We start from the raw sequence: 9,207 nt of genomic DNA, 5'->3' as shown, positions 1-9,207 counted from the left end.
CCTGCTGACCAGGAGAAGCTGGGAAACAGGCTGTGTGACTGATCTGTGTTGTAAAATGTCTTTGAGTGTCTAATGAAACCATTGGAGGGTAATGAGAGCTGAAAGGAACCCAAGCCTCTGCTTCTGCCATGGCTTTGCTTCCTTTCCCAAGGAGGAGCGCAGTGTGGGGCAGTGGCACTGTTTCTCTTTGGTTTCACTTTCTGATATTGTTTAACGCTTCTGTTGTACTGTGAACAAGAACACAAAAAAAGTTTATGTATAAAATAAGCATTTATAAAATTATTTCTTGAATCCTTTTAGCAAACCCCCTAATCTTTAAATTGGTAACATCTTTTTAGTACATGCAAATAATTATTACAGATGTTTTTGCAGTATGACTTATTCTTACTGGAAGCTGGTTAGTATAAAGCGTAATTTGATACCATTCTACTTTTAAAGACACTAATGTGAGCTGTAAAAATTCATTTTTGTAGGCATAGGAATACGTAATTCATTCCAAAAATATTGTGGTTAATATTTAAATGATGCTGTCTTAGAGCTGACTAGGTTATTCCAGTCCAGCATACCAGCACAAATACTGCAGCTATTACTGTGTAGCTAAATGGGAAAGTTTTGGTAGCTCCAGATTTGGAAGGACTGTGCACCAGCTTCAGCAAGGGCTTGACTAGCATTGGGCCTATGAAAATCTACCTGCCTTGGTATGTGAGTCACGTATTAGAGGAGGTGATTCATGTGAAAAATGACTTTGTGCAATATGCAAGGATTCTTTGTGGTCTATACTAATTTTCTCTCAGTGAGGAAAAGTCTCCTCGTGAAGTAATTTCTTTGGAGAATTAACACTGGATGGAGTGGTTTGCTTGGGCTCGAATATCTATATATCCTGTTAAAATTAAGATAATCCTATGTTGGTCTATGTAGCAGCTTCCCAGTTTATCAGTATTTCCTTTCTCAGCAGCAAACAATATTTTAAATACTGTTGTTTAATATGCAGCTCAGATAAATATGCTAGTAGGAATCTGTAAATATTTATGATAGGTTCTTGAAGATTTGTATTTTAACAGATGTAGGACAAATGTCTTTCAGTATTTCTGAAGAGCGGAAATAGTGTTTAAAGTTCCCAGGTGTCAATGACACTTGCAGTAAGTGTTTCCAGAAAAACACATGGGAATTGTGGAATTGCTCAACAGCTTCAGAAACCCATGGAAGTTGATAAGACTTTTTTTCCATTGCTCTCAGCTACTTTTTCATCTATTTAAAACAGATTATTATGGTGTGTGGGGAGTTTAGAGGTACACTTAAAACTGTTCTTTGCGTGCAAGATCTTTCAGTGTATATACTTGGCATTCTGTCACCAGCCTAAACTGCCCCCCCATTGCAAGAACAGTGAATGGCAAATAAATGTTTATGCAAGCAGTTAATTTCTATATTTCTGTTTAAAAAATATTTAAAAAAATCCAAAACAAGCCAACAACAGCTGCCTAGTGTAGATTGTAGAATTAGATAAGTAGTATCATAAGTATATTTAAAGGAGTGTATGAAGACTACCTATAATAGTGCAGTCACTAAGACTGCTTGAAATTCACTGTGGGCTAAATGTCTTAAACATTGACTGGATTATTTTATTCCTGCTTTGAATTACAAAGGTGGAGGAACAGGCTTTGAGAAGTTTCTCTAATTTGGGTCTAAATGTTGTATGTTGGACCATGTGGGACTTTTTTTTGGGTGAAAAGAGATATCAAAGGAATTAATATGTTATATCTAACAAACTCCCTTGGCAATCTGGCACTCTGCTGTCCTACACCACTCCTGAGAATTCACCTGGCTCATGTTGCTCATCCAGTGATACTTTTCCTGTCTTGGATAGCATCATTAAACACACTCTGCAGCTGTGACGGGATTCCTAAAGGACATAATACAATTGAGTTACAGGTATTTATAGAAACAAGTAAATACAAATGTAAAAAACCAGGTTTATCTCCATTTACTAAGTTTTTTGGATGTTTGTCTTCAGCTCTCTGAGGATCTAGTATCTGTGGAATCCTACGTCCTCAATTTGCATTCATTAAACAGCACTGGGATTTCAGAAGTTTCTTTTTCTTTGCCCCTTCTTTCTTTCTTTGCCCCTTCTTTCTTTCTTTGCCCCTTCTTTCTTTCTTTGCCCCTTCTTTCTTTCTTTGCCCCTTCTTTCTTTCTTTGCCCCTTCTTTCTTTCTTTGCCCCTTCTTTCTTTCTTTGCCCCTTCTTTCTTTCTTTGCCCCTTCTTTCTTTCTTTGCCCCTTCTTTCTTTCTTTGCCTTCCCTGTTGCTTATTTTCAAATGTATATGTTTGCTTTTTGAACTGAGATGTAGTGAGAAGGGTTTACCGTCAGTACATTGCTGTAAGGTCCAGAAAGCTATGTAGCAAAAAGCATTGCTGTATGGTCATTGCTTTACAGCATGGATAAATGAAAAATGCTTATGGGTAGGAAGAATTTTATTCATCGGTGTTTTGAAATGAGTTTCTGGGTGGAAGAAGGAATTGGGTCAGTTTCACTGAACTTGGAATGTATCTATATATAGTGATTCAGCTTCAAGCCAGTGAGCTCATCTAAACCCAAGACTTACTCAAATTTGTACTGCTTCCAAAATACTGTGGGTAGAACAGGATGGGTCATTCTACTGCCTGGGGTTTTAGTACTTGGTCAGTCTCCTGATGATAGTTGCTACATTTAGTTGGGTTTTTTTGCCACCGAGTTCTTCTAATTCTTCTAATCTGTCTCGTGTAGATATTTTTTTCATGCTACATCTATTTAAACTAAGTCATTGTAGTGAAATGGATGTTCTTTGTTTTAATGCATGTGGTAATGGAAAGTCTCTGGAATAAAGTAAGTTATGAAAATCCACCTAGTGAGCATATTTCCCTTAGTAAAATATGTATGAGAGTCTTGAGATGTTTCTTCTGCTTTGTAAGATTTTTTTTTTTCCTACTGGTTTGATTTGTTTTAGGAATGTTTCCTAATGAAGTCTTATCACTGTAATTGGAAAACAGATCCAGTATGCACTGAGATTACTTAACTGTGAAACTTGAATGCCATCCTGCTAATGAAGTTTGCAAATTAAATTCATCTGAGAAATTAATTTGAGAGCAACAGGAAGATAATAGAATCATAGTGTGACAGCTCTTACAGGGTTGCTCATAAGCAAGCACACACAGCCTGACCTTTACCATAGATGATTCTGACAAAATAGCCCCTTTTTGTCATAGATTGCTTTAAAATACATTAACGACCTGTTTTGCTGGTACGTACGAAGGTTTTCACCAGCACAATTTTGATAAGTAAAAGCTTAATATCTTCATGCTCTCAAATGAGAAGGTTATATTTGTGCATGTTTTCTGAATGTGTGGCCACCTAAAGACTCTTAAGTTGATGCTAAAATATTGAGGAAGAGGGATTTAAATGGAGTTTTCAGTGGTACATAGTTCCTCTGTGAAGCATCATCCTATTTGGTCATTGAAAAAATACCTTAATGCAACTAAATTAGTTTTTCTAAGAAGTAAACATCTATTTAAAAAAAAACAAATGTTACATCTGAGAACTCTATTATGGTGGTTTATGACCTTTTTAGAATAATGCTTGCTTGTTCCTGTTTTTAGTAGTAATCAGAATGTTTTGCAGGAAGTAACTAGCAGAGGGTTACAAACTTTGCTGTCAAAAAACCCCCACCAAAACCACATAGAAATAGGTGTGAATGTAACTTGAATCAAAAGAGACTGCACAAAGTTACTGATGAAACAATGTAATTGTATGCAGGTCTGGATTGATGCAGTTTAGAGTTGGTTGTACTGCAGTAGTCCATAAAGGATTAAAAAAGGGTCAGTAGTTTGTTCTTTAAGTACAATAGAGCTCCTAAGAAGAAAACATAATTAGTCACAATTCAATAAACAAAGCAGTAAAATTAACTAAAAACTACAAAAGATTTCCTAAGTACTGATGTATGTATGTTTTGAAATTGTGTTGCAATAGAAAGTACTGATAGGAAATACTGAATACTTAAAATGCATTAAAATGTTCAGGTTAGTGTGTACCTGGATTTGTTTTCTTTTACAGGAACAAACACATTAGGAGATTGCTGTATGTGTTAGCTGGTAGAAGCAGAATCACAACCTTGGTAGGGTGTACACAAGCTTGGTAGGATGCACACACGGCTAGGAACAGCTGGATTCAATTCACATGTTTGCTGCAGATGAGAAACTGCACACAGAAATGTAGTAGAAATGGAAGTTCTGGAAAAATACAAAGTTTTCATTATAAACACTGCTTAAAATGCACAGTCATTGAGAACTATTGTGGGAAAAAATGTGAAATTGACATGACATGCAGCTGTAGGATTTTTTAAAGATTTTTAGGTACGTCTGAATTCCAGTGTACAACCTACTAAATTGGACTAAAGTGAAGCCATAGGAGTAGTCTTTATAAAAATTTAGTCTTATTAAAACAGCAGGAGTATGGATCCAAAGGGATTATTGAAAGCTTTGCTTTCTGTGTTTCTCAGCTACAGGATAGCTTTCTGTAGTAAAGCTTTTTGTGTGTGTGTGTGTGTACTCATCCCAGTGATGTGCAAGTACTTTATGTTAATTAAAGTCAATACCCAAGATTAGTGTATTTGAATCCTCCTCTACTCCACACTCATATTTATCAGTTTTATTCCACCTTACTGTTCTCAGATTAATTAGAAATTTTTGCACTTTGTCAGTAGTTCTAATATTATTCATCGTGCTTGCGGGTCAGTTGGGATGAAAGTGGTTGCCCACACATGAGTCTTACTCTTGTGGTTGACATCCTGATCATACTGTAGGAATGCAGCTGTCATTTGTTTCTTGTACTCGTATCTGTCACCATAGCATGTGCGTGTCTGAAATCATGATCTCAGAGTGATGCAGGTTTTCAGGTGATGTGCCAATCTCATGGTGGTCTCGGAAAAATACACCAAGCTTTGAGCTATGTTATGTATTGTTAACGATGATTTATAGGCTTGGTTATGGAGATTCAGTGAAAGGACTTGAATACTATGGTAACAGTCTGACACTAACCTGTACTGTTGAGTAAAATATTTCCACATTCGGAAACCACTTTAATTGTAGGTGACTTCATGTCTAAGTTGGGCTTTGCTATTACAGAATGCTTGCTGTCCAAATACAACAGTCATTGTTAAGGGCTATTTCATGCTGAATTACAGGGATTGTTTCTATAATTATATCATGTGCACTGCAACTGTATTTGTTAGATACCAGTCTTCTATTAAAAAGAAAAAACACAACTCATGAGTTATTGAACAATACTTGCTTACTTGTTGTGTTGAATTCTCAATGTGTTTGTCCTTCAGTGTATTCTGTATGCTTTTCCAGAGTGTGGAGATTGTAGGGAGGAAGGGAGTGGAAGGGAAACCTTTATAAGCAATTAATCTACTTCTAATAGAGTTGCTTAAATACTTCAGATGAATCATCCTTGAGCACACCTGTTTCTGTGGTCTATGAAATGAGTCTAGGTGACTGTCTGAGATAAAACAACTAATTTTTTAACTAGAAAAAGCTAGATGAGATGAACCTGTCCAACTAAATTGAAACAGTGGTGGTTACATCTCTTTTCAGTTTTGCTTATTCTTATTCCTCTTATTTTTCTTTTTCTAAAATAGGTCCTGATGTCTTTACATGAGATGTTCCCAGCAGTGCATGCAGCAGAAATGGCTGTCCAGAGAAACCCACGTTCCTGGGATGCCTGGCAGACTTTGGGACGTGCCCAGCTTGGTTTAGGAGAGATAGCACTGGTAGGGAAGCAGACAACTTATTAATATATGCCAAACTTGTATACCACATCCTCTGGACTGTGTGTGAGAGAACGAAAGTACAGAAATACCAAGTTAGCTGAATGTCTTTGTGACCTGAAAGTAGGCAAGGCAGAAGGTTTTGTTATTTATCTCCAGTATTCCCTCTAATCTGTTGTTTTTCACAGGTGCTTCCGGTGTGGTTTTGTTGCTGGGCTTGTGGAAGACCTGCCTAGCTCAGAGCCATTTGTGTTTTGTAGTGTATTTACGTGCTGGCTTTATGCAATACAATAATTATGTTGACATAACTGCACATACTACATTCTGGGCACTGTACTGCTCTAATGCAGCTCACCATAGTTTAAAGATGAAGGTCCTATGAAAGTCTCAGTTGATATTCAGGCTCAGTTTTCTATAAAATTTTAGCATATTGGTTTTTCTATCTCCTCCTCTCTTTCTTCAGGTGCAGTAAATCTGTGCTCATTCATGCTTTCCCTTGTCTCCTTGACCCCAAATGGTGGCTGAAGCTGATTCTGTTCTTAGCAAAAAGGCTGGGGGTGCTCTGCAGTAGCTGGGGTACGTTATTTCTCTAGCTGCAGCTCTATGCCATGGCGCTATCTTGGCTGCGTGATGTGATGCAAAAGGAGGTTCTTCCTCTGCGTCACATCACCCTCTGCGTATAGGCTATACACTGGTAAATAACATGACATATATAGTGTAGTGGTTTTCTGCTAGCTAGTATGGAAGCACGTGAGTGAACATTCTAATTCAGACTTGTTCTATTTTATTTCTAATAGAAGTAGCTGTGTGCTGGTTCAATACAAATAATTTTGTCAATTTAGTGTGTTTTTGCAAAGTTATGATGTTTGGACTGAAAATTTTCAAGAATAAAACAAAATAATTACAGTTTGAGAGAGGTTAACAGTTCATGCAGATTCTTTTAAAAATATAATATGGAGCAATATTAAAAACAAAAATATTCCAATGAGAACGATGTAAGACAAAAGCTGTGTGTTGCAGATGTGTAGTGTGCTACCTCATGTTGCTGTACCATAATACGAAATATTTAATATAAATCCATGCATATCTACATCACAACATATAACTGGTGACATTCCATGGGTTTTGTGGTGTGGCAGGTAAGAGTGGATGGTCTGTCCTGTCTGGATCTATAATCTGTAAATCCTTTTTTCTTGGATTATGTTGTTGACCTTAATCAGAAAGAAATCTAGTTTATGCAATCTGAGACTATTCCATGATGCAAACCAAGCACTTTTAGTGGAAACAGTCAGAGATTTGCATCAAAGCATGTTGTTCATCTGAAACAAAACACTGCTGCACAGGCTTCTGTAATTGTTACATTGAACTTACAGTCTGTGAAGACGGAGGGAGGAGCAGGTGTCGCCAGGTAGTTTGCACGCTGTGTGTTTTTGTCTGTTTCTGTTTGAGTAGGGAGCCCAGGGGTGGGAAAGCTCCTGTTGGTGTCTCTGGTGCTTCAATACTGGGTGTTCCTACTTTTTTGTCTTTCTGTCCTTAATACTTATTGAGCTGCCTTCTGCTGAATGTGTTCTCACGTGCAAAGAAGAACTTGGGGAGTCATTCTAAAATGCAGATAGTGTTCACTGTTTTTGAATGAAACAATTTTTAGGGAATCTTAAAAGGTTAAGATGGGCAGAGTCTTAAAAGGTTAAATGATTTCATTATTACTGAACCTGTGTAGGCTTCTTGACCAGGCAATCTAAGTCATAATTATCCTTTTCCCATTAGCCTTTCATTGCCGTAATTTTTAATTTTTCACTGCGTTATATTTTTTTACAAAGAGAAGTTAATGAAGTATAAATCTCAGGGCTTTTTAGTAATGTTTGAGATTTGGGAATTACTACCCTTCTCAAGAGCAATTTCTTCTGTTTTTGTTTCATTTCTCGCCCACCAGGGTCTGTCTTCACTACCCACATCCTGCCAAATGGTCTGCTGTAAATATTAATACTACTTCACAATGAATAATGCACGTTTTCTTAAGAAAAAACAATTCACTGTGTTTTAATTTCAAGTTTCCTAGGTCAAAAATACAGCTACCAAACAAATCTGTGTTATGAGTTGCATAATATATTCATTTCTTGCCAAGAAAGATTTGTTTTAGTTTGGTTTTGTCAGATGTGTGACAGAGAGTGAGATAAAATAGCCCCTTCTTGCTTTTACAAAAGCTATTTGCTCCTTTTTTCCTGAATTTAGTAAATAGAGTATTTCAACAATAATGCTTAAATGTGAGCAGGCAGAAATTTATTTCTGTAAAGGCAGAAATTCCTTAAATTCTAAAAATCGGCTTGCAAGATCACCCAAGTAAACTGTGCACCATGAATGTAGGAACTGTAGCAATGTAGTCAGACTTGCAGTGTTGCTCTCATTTAATTGTAAATGTTTATTTTTACAAATTATATTTACTCTATTAGTGATAATTTAAGCAGTAAACATTTCACACTGATAGCTTCATTAGAGCAGTTTTTTCCGTGACACACAGTGAGCCCCACACTTCCATTAAACAAACAAGGAAAAAAACCTCCAAAACACCCTTGGGAATGATGCATCTTCATCCACAACACATACATTCTCTGCAGTGGATAACCTTCCGCATAGGAGACTTAAGCTAGCATCATCCCACAGATGGGAACAGACTTTTATGGTTCTATAACTCGACCAAATTCCAACAGTTGTAAGGCAAAAATAAGCTTTCATATCTGGAAAATTACCTACTATATTTCAAGTCTTTTCTCCAAAACATGAGAGTACCAGAACCTTTGAATAAAATGGTTTTGTAAATGTAAGAACTGCAAAATATTAAATACTAGTGTAATTTTTGAAGATAGAATTATTTTTCTGAAAAGAAATTTCCAGAGAGAAATATTTTATTGAAAAGAAGAAATAATCTGAACAGAAAAATTGCATAGAAAAGTTCAGCCTGACAGGTTAAAGTTAAAATAGTTAAGACATTTATAATTCAGAGTATATCATATAAACTAGTGTGAAAATATCTGAAAGTTTTTTTGTTGTTATTATTATTTAAAGAAGAGAAATATAATGAGGAGTCTTTAAGTATACTAAAATTTCATGAATTGTCTCTATGCTAAAGATTTCTGCAAAAATAAGTTAATGTTCACAATTAATAGTACAAGAAATAGGATCACAGAATGGTTCTTAAAGGGACCCTAAAGATCATCCAGTTCAACCTCTGCCATGGGCAGGGACACCTCCCACCAGACCAGGTTACCCAAAGCCCTGTCCAACCTGGCCTTGAACACTTCCAGGGAGGGGGCATCCACAGCTTCCCTGGGCGACCTGTGCCAGTGTCTTACCACCCTCACAGTAAAGAGTTTCTTCCTAATATCTAGTCTAAATCTACCCTCTTCCAG

At 36.6% G+C, this 9,207-nt stretch overlaps 1 protein-coding gene across 1 annotated transcript in view; it reads left to right on the top strand.

Annotated features, from left to right (window-relative positions):
• TTC33 (tetratricopeptide repeat domain 33) overlaps window positions 1-9,207 on the top strand; it is a 32,111-nt gene that overhangs the window by 19,307 nt on the left and 3,597 nt on the right. The window contains exon 3 of the mRNA XM_010185134.1: window positions 5,672-5,803. Coding sequence (XP_010183436.1) covers window positions 5,672-5,803 — 132 coding nt within the window. The remainder of the gene's footprint in view (window positions 1-5,671; window positions 5,804-9,207) is intronic.

This window comes from Mesitornis unicolor, unplaced genomic scaffold (assembly GCF_000695765.1).
Source record: "Mesitornis unicolor isolate BGI_N332 unplaced genomic scaffold, ASM69576v1 scaffold15475, whole genome shotgun sequence".
Classification (NCBI taxonomy): Eukaryota; Metazoa; Chordata; class Aves; order Mesitornithiformes; family Mesitornithidae; genus Mesitornis; species Mesitornis unicolor.
The sequence above is the reverse complement of the archived record's forward strand: the minus strand, read 5'-3'. Positions and strand labels throughout refer to the sequence as shown.